We start from the raw sequence: 20,877 nt of genomic DNA on the forward strand, positions 1-20,877 counted from the left end.
CTATAACTACAACTACTTGTCCAATTTTACTGGTTGCGACAAAAAGTATAAGTAATCTTGCTGTACTCAGGACGTTGGAATCCCAACTAAACATTAAATGTCACCTCAAATGGAAAACCCGAAAATTCCTCCGTACATTCTATTCTATCGAAAGAGCCTTCAAGAGTTTCGAATACTTGAATCAGAATTCTCGTAAGGTATCAACGGAGTTGTAATGTCAATTGAACTTTTTCTTTATAACTTTATACTAAAAATTTTCGATAAATTTTATCCTGTGCTCTCTTTACTTCCATTTCTAAGCTTTAAATTCAACTTTTTTTTCTATTACATTGCATTATATGTTATTTTTATACATATTTTTCTTCAAACACGAATCAATAAAGTAAGAACTGAAATAAATTTTTTAACGTAAAATTCTGTTTGAAAATAAATTATTTACAACCGACCATTGCTGCTGAAAGTGAAATTAATTTTTTATTTATTCAGCAAAAGTTGTAATGACAAAACTTGCAGCGTGTTGTCTGGGATATACTTTATAAATATTCATAAAATTTTCTAGGAATGTTGTTTCATGTTTTCTCTTCATAATTTTTATTAATGGTCTCACCATAAATAATCTTCAGATAATAATTCAATTATTTTATCTACAGTAATAATTTTCAAGAGAATTTACTGAGGGCCAAAATTTTCTATAGAATCAAATACTTTCTTTGGCAAGTATTGAATTAATTTCATCAGAAGACAGAGAACTCTGTTATTGATTGAACGGTGACAAGGCCATGAAACCCTCACGTAATTATCCTTCGCTTTAGGTTTCAGATTACCATTAATTTTTATTGTTTTTTTATTTTTGTTTCTCCTTGTCACTACACGGGACATGCGTTGGACCGAACTCAAAACAATGTACGTAACTCGATCCAATATAAGAAACAACGTTATTGTACTAAGCTCTAAATAACGTCTGCATTCACAATGATAATAATTACAAAGGGTCTCATCCTTAAAACAATATTCCTATTCTTAATATATATAGATATATTTTTTTCAATGAACTATTTCATCATTTTAAATATTATCTCATAAAAATGAGAATCGAGCTAGTTCTTAGACTCAGTTTCTAGTAGATAAGATCAATTGACGTCAGACAAACAGCACTATGATATAAATAAAGTTCAAAAATCTAGAATTTTATTACCTACGTACATAAATAAATTATAACATAGAAATATATAATGCTTTTATAGTGAACATCACAAATTAAAAAAAAAATTGATCATATTTTGATAATTTCTCAAAAAAATTAATATTAACTAATTTAATAAAATTGACGAACTTCTGACTATTTTTAGGATTTTTTTAGCAAATATTAAACACAAGTTAATTTTTAAAATAAAACAAAAAATTCTAGAGGATATTTTTATATTTTTTTCACAATTATTTAAAAATTAAGAAGATTGTTTATTTGAAGACTTTTTTTATAACTTAAAAAAAAAAAGTAATTTAGATACGAGATATAAAACGAAGAATAAAGATTGATTTCAAATCTTTTAAATATTTTTAAGAAAAATAAATAGTTGTCTGCGGAAAGCGAACTTCATTCTTCAGTAAAGTTTGCTCTAGCTTTTTATTAAAAATAATAATCGATTATTTTTTTTTTTTTTTTCATCAATTATTTTTTCAACCGATTGTATATAGATAAATTAAAATTTTTTCGCCTAGCGGTTGTTACTAGTAAATCTAATTCAAGCCAACGGATTAATAATTTTTTTTTTTTAAGCTATACGTATAAACTGAAATAAATTGTATTTAATCAATCGACAAGCAGAGTAATAATAAATTACATTATTTTTGAATAAAAAAGACTTGAGTATTGATCTCAATTATTATACTTCACTACAATGTCGTTTTTTTTTTTTTTTTTTTGTTAAATTTATGGTAATCAATATTTCTTTAATATCTTGCTGTTCTTTTAATAAGATCTAGTGTTCTTACATTTCGTAGACATTAAAGAGACCCTTCGAAACAAAAATGAAAAAGTGGCTGTTTAGTAGGATGCATACGGGTCTAAGCAATAAGTCGGCCAAGTGTTAGTGTGTTAACGGTAAAGAAACAACTTTCAAGACTGCTTATAACACAGAATAGAAAGAGAAATAAATTTAGTGAGTTAGTGAGTAACACTAGCATAGTACGTACGTACACACACATGTGCACAAATAAATATACAATATAGACACATGTATATGTATATATCTAAAGAGGGATGAGTAGCATGTGGGCCACCAACAATGGCGTTTCCTTCTTACGCCTTGGCTTCCGTATTGCGTTACTCCGGCCATTAAAGCCGAGTCCTTTGTGCCAACGAGGGTAGTTGAGCGGTTGGTGTAGAATTAAGCGCGAACAAACCCCAGCTACAATCGCCCCAAGTGTATACTGGTATACTAGTATACTATCGCGTATAATGTACGTATACTATTGCCATTACGTACAGACATAAATATTCACACATATGAACATGCGCGGATATACGTAAGTGTAAATAAAATTACAGTGAGAAACCATGGGACCAATGAATGAGTTGTTAGTCGCGACGATATTCAACTATTCAAGTAATTGTTGGTCTAGCTGATAATTAAAATCAACATCATAGTTATTTTCATTTTCTTCCTTTTGCTTTCATTGTGACAGACGCTATTTTGTCGTGCAATTTAAATTTAAGCGTTTGTTACGATTATTAACAGTAATGTTGTCAAAATTTTAATACAATTCAGGAAACATTGTGTAGTACAATTAAAAAATTATCAATTGTCATTAAATTAACTCAAATTAGCGATGCTAAAATTATTAACACATTTGGCAATTTTTACATAGAAAGAAAAAAAGTCTTGAGTCAAGCGTAAATTTTCTTAAATAAAGAAGATTGAAAATTTCTTGAATGAAGTTAAAATTTCTTGAACGAAGTTAAACTTTTTTAAGCCAAGAAAATTTCTTCTTGCTCTAAAATAACTTCGGTTTTCCTTATAATTTTCTTGGTTCAAAAAATTTTTTTTTCTGTGTAGGTTTTTCTTTCGTACAAAAAAAATCTTGAATCAAGTAAAATTTAAAAGAATTTTGAAGAGTTTTATTGTTTTCACACAAGCAGGAATATTCTTGAATTAAAAAAAAAATTTTTTCTATGAAGTAAATTTTATTTAGCTTGAGAATTTTTATACTTGACTCAAAACATTGAAGTTCCACAAAAAGATTGTTTCTTTTTTAAAATTTTTTTCTTAAATCAAATTAATTTTTCAATCAGTGTGATAAAACTCTTTGAAATAATTTTTTGGTTAAGGAATTTTTTCTCTGTCTTTTAAAAAAATATTATTTTGAAGCCGATCGAAAACCTTCAATATATTACGCAAAAGCAGATTTAATACAATAGAGAACATAAATATATTCATATGTCATCAATGTTCAATGACCTGTTTCAAGTCTATATTGATCGAATTATAATTGAACATAAAGGATTCAAACAGTAATTTTCGAAAGGGCACTTATCATCGATAAGACGAGGCTAATAAAAAAGTAATTAGGTTAATCGTTGATGTTTTTCTAAATTTATTGCGTTTACAAGTTTCGTACAGCGCGATCAATATCACTCGCTACTCGCTTAGATTAAACTAATTTGGGAATCGATATATCGATAAATAAATTTCAAATGATATCAACGGTGTTTTTCAATAAATTTTCTCTAGCCGATTACAAAAGCCGATTATTTATATTAGTGCACTATTTTATTTACAGTGTTAAAATAAACGTTACAATTAATCTTGAAGCAATTGTAGAACATATTAATCCTCATAGCCATAAACTGTAATTTGAATTAACAATGCAGAATACTGTGGTGGCTGTATTAAAATCTTAATTAGTTTGCAATTGCAATTACATTGCCGGTTTCAAACATTTTAGCAATTAAATTCATACTGAAATTAAAACAAACAGTCTTCATTTATAATTAATTACATAATATTGGGTAGTAATCCAAAATTACACATAGTCATAATAATTAGCTGTATTATGATAAACGTAATAAAATTTAGTACACCATAACATCGGTCCAGACATAAATACTAATGAGATTGGTGATTATTTTTTTTTTTAAACATAGATACGATGTAATTGAATCCTTTGAATTGTGATTAATTTTATTAAAAGAAGCAACCGGCGCAGTCAGTATCTGATTATCGAAAATTACAAATTATAAATAAAAGATCGTTAGCTTAATAATTCCTCGATATTTTCAATTACTATGCACATTATTTGGGTACTTTTTTAATTAATTTTAAAAGTAATGTCATTGAAAAATATATTAAATTGTGAAAAGGAACAAATTTAGGTCAAGACCTTTCTAATAATATTAAGTTTAACTGAAAGAAACCCATTTTGTCTCATAAACACTCCAGAGACAAAATTTTTTTTATTCTCTTAATTATATAGATGAATGTCCCTAAACTCTTATATTCTTTTTATTAAAAAAAAAAAATTTTTTTTCAGAAGTTAGAGCAAAGTTAAGAGCACAATAATGAAGAACACATTGACAGTAATTAATTAAGAGTCAGGGCATTAAAAAATGCTGTTTGAAGGAAAAATATAGATACAAGCAGTAAAAAACTACTAATTGCAAGTACAAATGGTAAAAGTTGTTTTGTTAAAATGTCACAATGTCTTAAATAAACTTCTAGCTTTCTGTTATTAATTCAAACAATAATTTTCATTAAAAGTTTATTTCGCTCTTATCGTAAAAGTTTAAAAAAAAATTTTTATGAAACAACTAAAAATTTTATCAAATAATGTAAGATTAATTATTTGTGTTTAAATTTACATTAAAAAAGATTTATCTCTGTCAGAAGAGGAAAAAAAATGATTATTAGTGACAAGACCAAGTCAATTTGTCTTTGTTACGATATCCTGCGAATTTTCACAGAGTCGAAGGAACAAAGGACACACACACAGACTGACATTTACTGAGAAAGGTATATTATGTATATATACATGAGTTTAGTGAAGTTGAGGGTGGTAGGGTAAAAGACACGATTTCGAGGACGACTGCTACCTCTTTTTGCTTTACTTGTCTTATATTACTCTCTTGGCATCTATTCACATTTACATTAATGTATATGTATGTATGTATGTATAAAATAATAGTCAGACAGGCAGGCGGGCAACTAGGATAAACTTGAAGCTCGAAGCTCGTCCTCTCTTGTCTCACGATAATCGTTAACGCCACAGGTGTGCGCTGAGTCTCTATTTCACGAGAGCTCGTCGACCCGAACTGAACCAATCGAGTGCCTTTACTGGATAATCCTCAGCACTTGTGACCGAAGACCAATACCCAGCGATATTGTGGGAAATTCACTCGAGCTAATATACCGAATAAAGATGAGATAAGGAATAAGATGCTGTACATAAAATATAAAACATTAAAAATTATGAATAAAAAAAAAGCGAGTTGAATACTAAATAGATAAATTTTACTCATTTTTTTTAGAAATTCTCAACTATGAGCACTTGATCTTATCTACAAGTAAAACTCTTTTTGAAATTATTTCAACGTGGTAATATTTATGGCTCATAAAAGATAAATATGTGGAGAAAAAATAGATTTATACGGTAACATTAAGCAATGACATTGACCTTCGAGGTCAAAGACTGATTAATAAGTTTATTAATGTAATTGAACTTGTCTCTTGTAAACCTTTTATTTTTTTTTTTAAATTAATCTTTTCTGGTTATTTAGTAATCATAAATCATTTGCGGTAATTAATCATTGCGAAATAAAAAAAAAAAAATCATTATTTATTGCACGGTTGAAATTCTTTTTTATAGTTGATGATTTATTCTTAATTAGTTATTTTTTTTTTTTTTTGACTATTTAAAAGATTACATAGGTATTACTGATTGTGGTTTTTTTTTATACCCAAAAATTTTGGTAAAGCATATGACATTAATTTTATTTTAACACATAAATTGACTTTGAATGCTAATCAATCAACATTTTTTGTTTCGGTTGTAGCGTGTTAAAACTTATACAAAGAATTTATTTTTTTGAAAATATTAATGTTTCTGAAAATATTAATGTTTGTGAAAAAAATTTTCAGATAGTAGCTAGTATAATCCAGATTATACTGGGTGATATCTGGATTATACTCATTTTAATCTAGATTATACTCATTGTAATCTGGATTATACTCAGTATAATCCGGGATGATATCTAGTGTCATCTTGTCCTTTTATGTTGGAACATGCAATTATTATTTTAACACATTTTTTGAGTAAAAAATTTTCCGTTAATATGTCTAAATTATCATGTTAAATATTTAACACTTTTCTACGTTGATTTGATAAAATTGTTTTAAATTTTTCTTGACATAGAAAAATTTTTGTTTCTGACTTTCTCTGCGTATATGCGTGTTATTCCAAAAATTTTATCGAAATTAACTGATAAAATTTCGGAGGCTACATAAAAATATTTAAAAAAATTAGTAAGATAATGTAAATCAAATTGACGCGTTGATTTCAATCTGAGTACAAAGTTGGAACACAGCTGATGTCACAAAGTTTTTTTTTGAGACTCGAAAATTAATTAATCGAAATTAAAAAAAAAATGGTAGAGTTTTTTTTTTAAATTGAAAGTTCTATCTTTTATTTCCTTCTATTCAATGCTTTATATTAAAAAATCATAAATTAAAGAATATTAATTCCAATTTAATATTTAACTCAAAATTAATGTTGGAGATCGCTCCGAATAAATACACACATTTAGTTGAACAACTTTCGAAAAACTACAAAAACGATGCAATTAGTCAACTATTTTAATAATTTAACAAAAATACAAGCAACACAAAGCGCTGGTATTAAATAAAAGTGAAACGTTTAAATAAATGGCGAAGTTTAAAAATAAATAAATAAATTGATGTAATGTCAGATTTATATTTTTACAAATGAAACAAAAAAGTTACTGAAGTATGTATTAGGCTCGACACTTGGCGTGAGAATGTTGTCGCGGCAAAAATTGTTGGATTACAGCTTACAGTACCGTCGAGTCGCGTTATGAGTCCTATTAATGTCTCTCTCATATTAACACGAGTCTGGTTAAAAAAGAAGAAAACAAATACATCTCATAACGAGACTCGACGACAGATACGTATTTATATAAGTATAGAATATAGAATTTAGCAGTTGTATTGGTAATTGTGAATAACGGCGGGTCTTGTGCTGATACTATTGTCAGTGAGTCATCACGACCGGTCAAACGGTGCTTGAACCTTAGTTGTATCCACTTCACTAAACCGACATATTAATTCTTCTTTGTAGATTGTCCGGATCTCTAAAACTAAAATAAAATGTAAAAAAGTAAACTTATTACGTAACTCATTATAAATCCTGAAGTAAAGAATAAATTAAAGAAATAATAATAATAATGATGGAGCTGGTGGGTGCAGTGACTCAAATATGACAATCCCGGAAGTATCTGACGTAAATTTATAATTTATAAATGTAAAGAATAAAATCAAAAGTTGAGACAATAAATTAAGAATATCAATAATAAGTAAAGATAAAAAAAAATGATAATCTGTCTGTCGCAATTCCATCGGCAATTGGCTTTCAATAAGAGCAAAGGAAACTCATCAGTAATTGAATTTTGTAATGGGAGATTGCTCCGCTTGGCATGCAAATATTTTATAATATCCGGCGAGAGTATTTGAGTCCGGTTCGTCAACGAGGGCGTGAGAAGCGGAAGCTTCGAGAATCGATATACCCACCAGCAGTACCACCACAACCAAAGTATGTACCAGTACAGACAGAGAAGAGCATTGACTACAGACTACAGGATAGAATCCAGACTTCAAAGCAGAGAAAGAGAAAGATTTAAAAGTTTCGAGCTCAGTATTATATATATATATATATATATATATATATATATATATATATATATATATATATATATATATATATATTGCGAATTGCGAGTAAGCGCGAACTTGGATAATCGACGAATGCAAGTTACACTACAGTACACTAACTTGTTCATCGGTCAGTCTGTCCGTCCCTCCGTTCGTTCGGATTGTGACCTTCCGTAACCGGCGTGGCTGCATGATCTGTGAGAGTATAGAGTACAGTGACCTCTCTCGGCATCACAACAAGTACATATACCATCTTTTATTCCATTTGTATCCTAAACTACTCGTTATTTCATTTTTTAAAAATAATAATAATAATAATAATAATAATAATAATAACAACAATAATAGTGATGTATACATATAAAAGCTGTTTTCGCGCTCCATCTAACCATTTTTTTTATCTTTTCTTATCTCTTTTACTCTAAATCCTATCTCTTTATCGTGATCGTATATCTCTTTCTCATTTTTTGTTGTCTCTTTCACTTTGTCCACATTATTATTATTATTATTATTATTATTATTATTATTATTATTATTATTATTATTATCATTATTGAATTTCTTTAACTAAAGTTTCTGAAAAGTATCTTCTGTCGCAGTCCTAGCTTTGGTATATATCCGCGAAGCGATCCTATCCGTGAACTAACAAGTTCACCTACCACTCGAACTCGTAAAATTTCTCCAGCGGAACGGCCGCACAGCATCATCCGGAAACGTCGTATAGTCGCGGGTGGCATACGTTTTATTTTCTATATATTCATATGTATGTAGTATAATAGTAATAGTAATAGCAGTAGTAGTATAATAAAATTTTTTTGTATTCTTCATATAATGCTCTATATAATAACAACACTAACCAGCCATCGCTCCACTCACTTACTCACACGGTCACGGTTTCTGAATCGCGACGATAGAAAATTCAGGGACAACCGTGGTTCTCATTACTTTTTACTTTAAAACCTTTCATTTTTTAAAACTTTCAATTTCAATGTACAATAATAATAAATGATTGTTTTTAATTGAATTGAAAATTACAAGTTACATTTTGTCAGTATGAATTGTTAATTGTACTTCCAGTAAAAGGTGAATTTTATATGATACAAGTTGAATAGAGTAAAGCGTTAATGCATGTATTTACAATAAATTTATTAGACGTAGTGTGTAGTGTACACAGAAAGTTTTATTGATCCCGACAGTCGTTGTCTCGTTACTGCCACCCTTTCGCTTTCCATCCGACCTTTAGTTGTTTTTTATCTATTTTGTTCCATGGTACACTTTTTTTTTACTGATAAAACACGCACCGGACATATAATCCGCGGTAAAATAAAATTATCATAAATTTAAACGAAAGGCTATTATATTGATCATGCGATAATAAACGGCGTTGGTTTATTCAAAATAATAATATAAAGTAAGTGTGAGATAGATAAAGAATTTGATATTATGTTGTTACGATAATATAAGAAAGTAAACGAATCGGTTGTGTATTTAGTGTGCGATAGTAAGTAAGTGTATGTAAGTTTAATACAGTATTGATCGGTCATTCCGGTAAAATCTAGAATTTCTGTGGTACTGCCTTGGTTAGTCTGCATCGTCGAGTGACGCGCCGTTAATGACTTTGATGATTGCGACGTTTGATATTGATTTTCTGGCTTGTCGCCGGAAATGCGTTTATACCTACCGGGTGATCAAATTACAACAATTCGCTACCGCTCATCTGCTAAATTTACAAAATAATATACAACTTTTATAGTAATAATTATTATTCAATACTCTAATTTTTCCATTGAGTTGATTAAAAATTCTCATTCAGTTCTTAAATTAATTAATTTTTCCATCTTGTCATTTATTAGGGTACGTCTTTCAGCTTCAATTTTTTGTTACGTTACATTCAATTAAATTTACGATATCAAAAACGAAAACGTTTCAATACTTTGCTTTCATCTTTATTATAAAGACGTGTATTAATGGAATAACATTTTTTCACTTTTCTTCCAACTTTTCATTAAGAAATTTCTAATAAATTCTCAGAGTGGAAATGTGCTTGGTCCCATAACCTGTTAGAGGTAACAAAAATTTTAATTTCTCAGCAAAAGTTTAATTATTATTGGCTGTACTGATGAAAAACAAACTAAATTTAAAAGAAAAAAATATTGTAACTAATAAAATAATTTTTTTTTTAATCAAGTAAAAATTTTTAATTGAAAAATTTTATTTTATCCAAAAACTTAGCAGCTCGATTCAAAACAAATAAATTTTTAAAAATGATTTTTGGACATGAATAAAGTAAATGTTGCATCAGCGTAGCAAAAGTACGAAGCGAATTGATGAAACAGTCACCCAGTATGCAAGTTTACAAACGAACGCACAATCAAGCTGCGTTGTTCGGGTATAAGGGCGATGCACTGTAGACTGTTGCAGTCAGGGGGTTGTCGCAGTGAAAGAGCGAGAAAGTAAAAGAGAGTGAGAGAAAGTTCTAGAAAGGGATAGCAGGGATAGTAGTGGATCGAGGTATATAGGGAAAAGGAGAAAGGGTGGAAAAGTATAGACGGTGGTCCCTCTCTCATCGCATTTGCTGTTCACCGGCGTCAGTTCGCGGCGTGGTTCTATCCCACCGACCCTGGTTATTCTCAACCCTCTATCCTCTATCCTCTGTCCTCTATCTTCCATCCTCCGCTGTACAGTATAGTAAAGTATAGAACAGTATAGACGAGGGTAAAGCGCGGGGGTTGGAGGAGATGGTCGATGCGGTGTAGCCATGGTAACCAGACGCGTCGTCCCTCGCCACGGGGTGCATTCAACCATCAGGGAGAAAGGCGTGCAACCCATTGCTGGATGAATCGCAAGGGACTATAACGTTGCTCGGCAAATCGTTTTGTCTCCTTCTGTTCCCTCCATTCGCTTTCACATTTAACATCTCTCTCTTCGCTACTATATTTGGCGTACTTTGCTTACCAACATCCCTTTTGCACACACTCTCAGCCATGTGCTCATAAATACAACACTAGACCGGGGTTGCTGGTGGTACTGCTGCTACTGGCTAAGCTTCTCCTACAGCCAACGAAAATCGAATTCACCGCGATGTCGAGAACACACGAGTTGAGGTTATGGTCCACGTATCAAGGTTCTCACCAGCTTTTCAAGGTTCCAAGGTCGATGTCTGTGAGAAAAAATTTTATCTCCCAATGATTAATTATCTGCTTCAACTCTAAGAGTATACATTTATTCTTATTATTATTTTATAAGTATAATACTTATCTCAAACTTTCTTTTCAAATTCATTTATCATCCGAGATAATTCTATATTATATTTTATAAATTTCTTTGTCCTTAAGAGTTTTTATCATACCGTTAAAAATTTTTCTGATATGGACATATACGGCCAATTTTTACATCTAATAATGTCTATATGACTATATATGAGAATAAAAAAAACTAATTTGGAAATAGATAGAATTTTTTACAGAATAAATTTTAAATAATAAATGAAAAACATAAAAACTGTCCTATCAGCGAAATAATTTAAGAGAAATAAAAAGAATACCCATAAAATGTAAAAGGGCATAAAATTTTGTACGTATCTGTGTAATAGTAAGACCACTGGTGATATTAAATTATTGGTTGTGCAGAAAAAAAAATTTACAATGCTAATCGAACAGAAACTCATAAATAAGGATAAAAAAATCGATTAGACCAAATGGCGTTTGAGAGGGTGGGGTGTAGTCTGTTAGAGAACACTGATGAAAAAGAAAAAAATTGAAGCTACTAAATTGATTATATATACTATTCGTATTACGTAATGTCTAGTCGACTATCCGAGGTTTATTTTAGAAGAAGCTTGATATCTATTTTCACCAGCGCTCCGATTACTTTGTTATTCAAACAATTATCCGTAAAAGTAAAATGAAGGAGGAAATTAACAAAAGATTTCCATTGCTTTTGAACAAGCTATTCTTTTATTCAGTATTCCTGGGATAGCCAGTCGGTAGTAGGTGGGAGCTTCAAGCTATTAAATTACATTTACCCTCGGATTTTAAATGAAAATTAAAAGAAAAATATTCTTAAATATCCATTGTAATTGTGAAATTCGTTACCGACTAGAGATATTCCTGGTATATATGGGGTATTCCATGCCAAATCGACCACTTTTGACCCCGACCCTTTTCAATTTGGCCGAAAGTTTTCCATCCTTTTCTACCCTATAAAAAACGGTTCTCAGAATTTTTTTGAATTTTTTTACCTAACTCCAAAAAAGTTATGAATTTTTCAAAAAAATGGCTTTTTTATTTTCAAATAGCCATAACTTTTTCAAAACTAAACATTTAGGTACCTTTTTTTTTTTAAATTTTTGTTTTTAGATGTACTTTCCGATAAAAAATATTAAAAAATTTTTGTAAGTCAATACATATGGAATTTTTCAGTTTTTGACAAAAATCAATGATTTTTCGAAGTTCGACATTTTTTTTTTTAATTTTTTTTTCTAAAATAAACTTTAATCAATTCCACAGTTATCCCTGTAGAACCCAGATTGGGCCGATTTCTCTTTCTATTTTTTTATTCAATTGAAAAAATATTGTTAAATTTTCAAAAATGGAAAAAAATTTTTTTCATAAATTTTATTTATATAATGAGATAAATACAATTCAACGATTTTACGGCATTACATTCACAATTTAGAGGCTTCATCGATGACTGTAATTAGTAAGATCAATAATTGATGCAGCTAAAATTAATTACTTTTCTCTCTGTCGTTTAAATATTTTACAAATTCTGTGTTCATTCGAATTCGAAAAGTTTTTAACTAGTAAACAACCATTTTTGTCCGGAATTATACAATGTAGTTGTTGAGTTCCTGTAATCGGTTTCGTTTTCAAAAATCGATCATTTAAATCATTTACTGCTGTGTCATAATCTTCTTCTGGGGAAAACTTCACTATAATATTCGGCAAGTTATCCGGTGCAGAAGCCCATTCAAAAGTCTTCTTCTGGTGTCGTTATTTGTTTGTCTACCGCGAGTTGTAGACTTGCTCTCGCTGCAAGTCGTTTGAGAATACCACCGATTCCATCACACGGACCTTTCCCATGGGCAGTCACAAAAAAATGCCATTCAGCAGGAATATCAAAATCATCTTCGTGGTAATATAAATTTACAAAGTTTTTAAAGTTTTTAAATTGTTGAGGAGCTCCATCAGAAAAATAATAAATCTTGTTACAACGTTCAGGAAGACTTTTCACGTAATCAGTTATTATTTCGATGAAAACATGAACAGCAACGGCATCATGTTTGTTAGAATCTGAGATAATTACTAAACTTTTGTGTTCAAGTTTGTTATTTACTGTATAATAAATAACGACTGGAAAAACTGTTGCCTGATTATTATTCCAGTGAAAACCAGCTGCCGCATTTTGTACTACGAAGGCATAATTTTCTGCAAAATCACAAATAATAACGTATTCGTTTGGTTTCAATGTTTCTTTCAATGTCTTCAAGAATTGGGCTTGCTTCTTAGCAATGAACGAATGAGGTAGAAGAATTTCTAACTCACTACAAAATTTTTCCACAAATTCTTCTGTAGGCTTAATAATAGTTTCTAAACTACTTCTCGGTTTTGATATCCAATATTTATATGTAATATTCTCGATTTCCCGGTCCTCAAAACATTTTAGTAAAATTTTACTCAACTCATCGACCCCAGGACAGTTTTTACATCCACCTAAATAACACTGAAAAGATGGATTTTCACATATAATCATGCTCAAGTAATCGCTGTAGTGTTTAATGGGCTTTTCTGTGTTCCTTGTCAAAGAATAAATATTTGCACCTAAAATAACAGTAATTTAGTAAACTTAAAATTCACGCATTTATAATTATTAATTAATTTGATAATTACCAAGCATCATTAACTTCACGTTTTGATGAATCGTACACACGCAGATGGTGTGTGTTCCACTTGCCCCTGCTAACACACAATGTTTTGGTCGCAAAGAAGCGAATTTTGAAAATCCAATTCTCTCAGTAGGATTTATTTCACAGAAACATTGGTATAATTCTTTTAAGTTAGACAGGATAAGTCTTTTTGGACGTGTATCCGATTACCATCATCACTTCGAATTGATACAAAGTCTTTCATACCGGGCATTTGAGCACTATACTCATCATCGTTGTAAAAATTTTCAATTTTTAATTTTACCTGATCAGTAATTGTCCTCCTATACAAAAATGTTGAGTAATTTAGTTTTCAAGTGTATTTAAAACATCGATTTTACGCTACCCATACCTAATTTCGATTCAGGTGTAGAAAGTAAACCCGTTTCTTCAACCAAATTTTTGCTACTCTTGACAAATGTCTTGATGTATTCATAGTTTCACAAATACGTCTCTCACTCCATTTTACAGGTAATAATGTTAAAATTTGTATTTTCAAAGACTTATCAGTTTCTTTATCGTTGAATTTATCATACAACATTTTAATTAGAGAGCGAAAATTTTCACCATCGTCATCAATCGATTCTTCATCTGAAGAAGAAAGCAAAACTTTTTAAAGCTGTCGGATACCCGATTTATTTTATTGTTAAAAAATTGATTATCATTCAATTTCTTCGATGGAATCGGTGATTGATTTAACAATTCTAATGCATGGTTTATTACGGGTAATTGAGTTGCAGCGCTAACTTGGGATCCTGAGCTTGATTGTGATGCTTTGGGTTCGCTATCAAATGACATGGAACCTTAAAAAATAATAGTGAAACATATAGCTACTAGAAATGTATTCAAGTAACGTATAAATAATTAAAAAAACTTACGGAATGATAAGGATAATGGGAGATCCATGGCAGTTGTATTACTATCATTATCAGCCTGATCATTGTTGTCATTATTGTCACTATAGTTGTCTTCACGGTCACTTACATCAGCACTAGGATCATTACGAGCATTTGTTTGTTGCTTCACTAACTCTGAAGCTTTTTTTCGACATGAACTGCATAATAAATAATTATCATCTAATCCTAACGTTACTTTCATAATATCAGTCGCCGGACGTAAACCAATTTTTTTAAAATGAGATTCCAACTCAAAAGGATTACAACACCGATCAAATACCTTTTTTGACGCCATAAAGACAAATTAAAAAAGCGCTTATAAACTAGAGAAATTATTTATTTATACAACAAATGTAATGACAATCTTTTATAAAACACTAGATTGCACAAAAGATTTATAGGTTATGTTTTAGATCTCAAAATGAAAAAGCCGCACTTTTAATCAAAACATACTAGCTTATAGCATCTAGTTTACTGGCTATAGGTAAGTCGATAATTGTTATCCCTAGTTTATCGATCTAATTGATATATTAAAATTTGAATCTTACTAAATACAGTCATCGATGAAGCCTCTAAATTGTGAATATAATGCCGTGAAATCGTTGAATTGTATTTATCTCATTATATAAATAAAATTTATGAAAAAAAATTTTTTTTCCATTTTTGAAAATTTAACAATATTTTTTCAATTGAAAAAAAAAAATAGAAAGAGAAATCGGCCCAATCTGGGTTCTACAGGGATAACTGTGGAATTGATTAAAGTTTATTTTAGAAAAAAAAATTTTTAAAAAAATGTCGAACTTCGAAAAATCATTGATTTTTGTCAAAAAACTGAAAAATTCCATATGTATTGACTTACAAAAATTTTTTAATATTTTTTATCGGAAAGTACATCTAAAAACAAAAATTAAAAAAAAAAAAAGGTACCTAAATGTTTAGTTTTGAAAAAGTTATGGCTATTTGAAAATAAAAAAGCCATTTTTTTGAAAAATTCATAACTTTTTTGGAGTTAGGTAAAAAAATTCAAAAAAATTCTGAGAACCGTTTTTTATAGGGTAGAAAAGGATGGAAAACTTTCGGCCAAATCGAAAAGGGTCGGGGTCAAAAGTGGTCGATTTGGCATGGAATACCCCATATATAATCGTGTTCTAATGTGTATCCTATAATTCAATGGATTCCTCGAAATTATCCGTTAACTTCCAGACCAATGATCCACGTCAAGTTAGTGTAATATTCTTTCTTATGTGCGGACTCAGTCATGCAAATGTGTAAACCCTGATTATTCTTTACTGCAATTGCTTTTGTATTTTATATTTAATATTGGATCTGCTTTTACTCGAGCGAAAATATCGAATCGAGTCAGTCAAAAAGAAGAAAGCCCAAAAGCGCTTCTATGATTCCAAAAATAAACAAAATCTACATTCAGTATTTTATATTACTTTTATTCTTTATCTTTAAATTCATGCTAAATTTTCTTCCGTATTCAATAAAAATTACATCTCGAATCTTTTGTTTAATTTGAAATGTCTGTTGGAAAAAAAAGGTTGAATTAAAATATAAAAAAATGCTAAAGAAAATCAGTGTTGTCTTTGAGTTGTTAAATTTCCTTTGTAGGTGATAATTAAAGAGAAAGATTTGAATCGGAGACACGGTGGTGTCTTGCGCCAAGTTCTCGCTTAAATTAATGCGTAACGTCGCGCTAATGTCTTATAAAAGATAAAGACTTTATTGAATAGAATTCCTACTTAATGGAAGACAATTTAAAATTATCAAAAAAAAAAAATCAATAAATTTATAATAAAATTTATAAAAGTAAACAAAATATTAAATGAAAGTAGTTAAAACAAATTGAAAATGATGAAAAAAAAAAAAAATCTAAATGAGAAATTTTTTCTTAGGAGGCTTATCTTTCTCCCCTTATCTTATAATAAAAATTATTTAAATGTAAATGAATTTTTTTATTTGAAATGAACTTTAGAAAAGTTAATCTATTTTTTATGATAGCTTTTATTTCTGGACGGAAAAAAAATAAAGGTTTCGATGAATATGGAAAATACATAATATAAAAATGGGAATGACGAGAAAGCTAAAGCAGAAGGTGGATGCGAACCGACGGGACAAGAGTAAGAGGAGGAGGAGGAGGTGAAGGTGGAGTAGGAATGAAAGAGCATTCGAACCCCACATATATTCATCGATCCATCCCAGGTTTCACGTCCTCGAGGACGTCACGAGGGTCGAGAAAAGACCAGAGAATACTCCATACCATTTTAACTTTATTCATCGTAATTACACAGTGAACCGATATGAACCTATGGACTGTACATTTAGTTACTTTTTAATAAGACCGACAATTTTATTGTATGCACATGTATATTGTCTCTTTCCAATCCATGTTTTCGTTAAAAAAAAATGACATTTTTTTGGAATAAAGTTGTAGTGAATGATACAATAGGTTATTATTTGGTTGATTGCAGGCGATACTAAAAACGTAAAACTTTTCCAGCATTATAAATACCATTAATCATTTTTCTTCCCCGAGATAGTGCTGGGGACGGTAAAAAACGTATCAACTTTGATAAAGTGTATCAAGTAAGTTAAAGCTGTAATTTTAAAAGTTTTATTCTTGTTCCTCACAAAATAAATAAATAAATAATATTGATCGGATCTACCGTGGTTATTTTCACAATAAAAATATTCAAAGAGAGAACAGGTGGCTGAATTTGATATATTTTTTCGATAAAATGAATAAATAGAATAAAAATAAAAAAGTAAATTAAAAAATATCAATCTCGACAATTGGCGGATACGCTATTTTATAATATAACGAGTTTTCGTGTAGCCTTCGAGCTTTTGTCACGTACAGATACGCATCAATAATAAAAATACATCATTCTATACTAAATATTCATACAAATTTATAAAATAATTCAATTATCCATAATAGATTTTAAATAATGCATTGAGAGCAACTATTAATGGAAAATTAATATGGCTTAATTGAATGTGACCGAGTAGAACGAATAAATGTAATTTTTGTTTTTATTTTATAAAAAAGTAATCCCCCGTTAAAAGGCTGCAACGTAGATGTGGGTGTAATGATATTTATTTTTTAGTTTTATTTAAACTCTTTCATCCGCAGTAAAATCTTAAAATTTCATCCGGAACCAGTTAAAGTACCTGTCCGCAAAGTTTAATCCCGTTGCACGTAGCAGTTGCTGTTCTGTAGACGAGTCGCTTAGGATGAAGCGCTATTCAACATATAAGAGACAACTGAAATTGCTGATGTGCAGGCGAAGAAGCTAACCAGCGAGCTGCAAAATAAGAGTGAGAACAAAGAGAAGACTGTAGTTGTCTAAATGAGACAAAAGACAGAAGACAGGAGGAAAAGTGAAGTGAATGGTGAATGGAATGTAAGTAAATAAGAGAACGAAGAAGGGTAGAGAACCAACAGCACTCTAGAAGTTTATGCAAAGCTTATGCCACGCCAAATGCGGTTACATCTGCGTAGGGCTTTGAGATCCGGCAAGTCACCATCCAATGAAAGTAGCATGCCAACCGATGCGGCAAGATGGAGTCGTTAAATTCACCACATAAACCCTGAAAGATAAAATTTAAAAAGTATTTTTAACAAAAATAAAGAACTAAGGTATGTTGTGCCTTTCTGTGCATGAAAAAAAAAAAAAAAATAAAAAAATCAAATTTAATGACCCATTGAAAAGAAAGAACGAAGAAAACTGTTTCTATTTGTGCTTAATATTTTTTCCTTAATATCTAAATGGAATATTAAATTTGTTTAATGTTTTTAACAGAACAGAATGTTTGTTTTAATTAACGCTCTTTTTTATTAATATTTATTTAAATTGAAAATGAAACAGATTAATTTTAGCCGAAGGAAACAAGAAACAAACTGCAGTAATTGGAGCGGAATGAGTTCAGATTCTGTGCAAGAACTCGAGCAGTTTTCTGCTGTAAATCTTGTCTGCAGGTTGGGATAGAAAAAATGAAACTAGGAGTGAAATATTAAATTAATAAGAAGGAAAGAAACTTTCGATGGTCAGAGATGACATTCGTCATAACTATGGCAACAATTGTGTTGAATGTAAATTTATGTTAAAGTGCTAAGAGGGTGGATATGACTCGTCAAAATCAAGATGCATTTCTTTAGTACTGTAAGGTTGAGTAAAGTAAAGTAAAGCGAAGTAAAATGACAAAGTGAGGTCTTGAAGGTGCACTCTTGATTCTTATATTTATAATATCTGAAGGTATATACTACTGAAGAGGAAGAGTGTTCCGCGAAGCATGGAACGTTAACCCCGCGTATCTCTGTGTTGCATCGAAATTCCTGCACGAAGGTCGAAAGCCCTGATGTACAAGTAGCATAACACATATATAATAATAACATATATATATATATATATATATATATATATATATATATATATATATATATATATATATATATATATATATATATATATATATATATATATATTTATAAGAGTAGAGGCATCGTTTGCAGAGTTAAGAGTTGCCGAGTATAAGTATGAGTACAAGAACGAAAAGGAATCTTATTGCAGCAAAGGGTCTGGCTGTTAGTGTAGAGGCTTTGGATAAAAGTTGTTGGTGTGGATTGTGGATTGTGGATGTTGATGTTGGTTTTCTTCCTGGAGACGAACCACGGCGGTTGGTCTTTGTGTTAGGTTCGGCTTCCTTGCTTCTTAGAAAACTAAATAATAAAATAAAAGCAAAATTAAGAGAGGATGCAAGTCGTGTTTCTTGGGGTTCGTTCGTCGTTCGTCGTTCATCGTTCTTGCTCGTCGCCACCGTAAATTTATCGGGATAGGGAGTCCCAGCCAAGACTGGCAAGTGGTCCGGGTTGGTCTCTAGCCAGAATATACACTTATACACTTATACACTCGTGGCAATGTATGTATGTTTGTATGTATGTATGAGCAAGAGAGAGTACTCGATGATTCAATGGAGATGAGAAGTACTGTGGGCGGAGAAGGAGCGATAACCTTCAAGCTCGTGACCTTGGTCTTTCACCGCTTCTCCATCTTTTACTCTTACTCTTCTCCTATTCGTCGTTGTCCTCGTTGTTGTTTTTTCCTTTTGCTTTGTTTCATCTTATTTTATTTAGTTTTCTTTTGCTTTAGTTGAGGCTTTAGCTCCTACTCCTACTCCTACTACTCCTACTACTCCTGCTCCAGCTTCTCCGTTCGATTGGTAGTCCTGGGCTTTGTCGGTCTTTGTCTCCACAACTTGTGCTCGCAGGATATCGGAGTGGTTGGGTGAAACATGGCTAGGTTGAAGCGATTTAATTAAAGGGTCGAGTATCCAAAGGTGGTGGGTGGAGAAGAGTCGATTCAAGAGAGAACGAAGGTCCTTGTGCGCGTGGGAATCTCCTTAGAGAGTGGATGAATTCTATCCAGTCAATTTAGTTTGTCTAACGTTGGCAAAACACGACAGACACCACCTTTATTCAGTGTTTTATAATAAACGTTTAGAATCTCAAGAATTTCTTTCATTTATATTCTCTTTCTTGTACCTTTCTTTGCAGAGAAATTAATCTTATTGATAAGATGTTTGAAGTGATAATCTTTTTATTATTATAGCAATGACTTTTATTAAAATTGCAGAGCTAATAATAATAATTTTAATAAGACTTGAGTTTTTATTATTGCTCCTCTAAAGTTTGCAGAAAAAATTTCTGCTTAATACAGTTTAAATTTTAATTGAAATTATTTTATATAATAATACTAAAACTTTTTCTTTGATGACGAAAATTCTATTGCTTTTTTTAAATTTTTACTGTTCAATGTTATAAAAATGCATACTGAAAAAATTATGAGTTAATTCAAGAGAAAAAAATTGGAATCAAAATCATTTTAAAGAATTTAATCATCTTGTATCTAATAAAACAAGTTCAAGAATATTTTAAGCTTGATACAAGACAAATTTTTTCTTAGTTGAAAATTAATTTTTTTGTAAAAAAATTTCAAGTCGTTTAATGTTCAAATAGCAACCTGCAGTCATTAGTGTGGGTTCTTTTGAAATTAATTTAATTAATAATATTGATGTGATAAGACCAATAATTTAATGAAAAGTATGATGG

The 20,877-nt window shown here is 30.4% G+C and overlaps 3 protein-coding genes across 5 annotated transcripts in view; 1 reads left to right on the forward strand and 2 right to left on the reverse strand.

The window, feature by feature from the left end:
* Positions 1 to 20,877, forward strand: part of Brat (tripartite motif-containing protein brain tumor) — a 136,830-nt gene that overhangs the window by 109,014 nt on the left and 6,939 nt on the right. The gene's annotated exons all lie outside the window — the stretch shown is intronic.
* LOC141534866 (uncharacterized) lies at positions 12,551 to 14,010 on the reverse strand. Its single transcript, XM_074254473.1, has 2 exons — positions 13,832 to 14,010; positions 12,551 to 13,762 (listed from the first exon to the last, which is right to left on the reverse strand). The coding sequence occupies exons 1-2, from the start codon at positions 13,839 to 13,841 to the stop codon at positions 12,912 to 12,914; spliced, it is 861 nt and encodes a 286-aa protein (XP_074110574.1). The 5' UTR covers positions 13,842 to 14,010; the 3' UTR covers positions 12,551 to 12,911.
* Positions 14,413 to 15,360, reverse strand: LOC141534107 (uncharacterized). The gene is made up of 2 exons (XM_074253244.1): positions 14,745 to 15,360; positions 14,413 to 14,669 (listed from the first exon to the last, which is right to left on the reverse strand). The coding sequence occupies exons 1-2, from the start codon at positions 15,055 to 15,057 to the stop codon at positions 14,413 to 14,415; spliced, it is 570 nt and encodes a 189-aa protein (XP_074109345.1). The 5' UTR covers positions 15,058 to 15,360.

This window comes from Cotesia typhae, unplaced genomic scaffold, assembly GCF_013202065.1.
Source record: "Cotesia typhae breed Kobodo isofemale line unplaced genomic scaffold, CoteBio_Ctyphae scaffold_13, whole genome shotgun sequence".
Classification (NCBI taxonomy): domain Eukaryota; kingdom Metazoa; phylum Arthropoda; class Insecta; order Hymenoptera; family Braconidae; genus Cotesia; species Cotesia typhae.

What these genes read in the sequence shown, in the direction of transcription:
- LOC141534107 (XM_074253244.1), bottom strand. Translation starts at nt 15,057, where the DNA reads ATGGCGTCAAAAAAGGTATTTGATCGGTGTTGTAATCCTTTTGAGTTG. An exon ending in CCCATTATCCTTATCATTCC is followed by an intron (nt 14,670 to 14,744) that starts GTAAGTTTTTTT and finishes TTATTTTTTAAG; the next exon opens with GTTCCATGTCATTTGATAGC.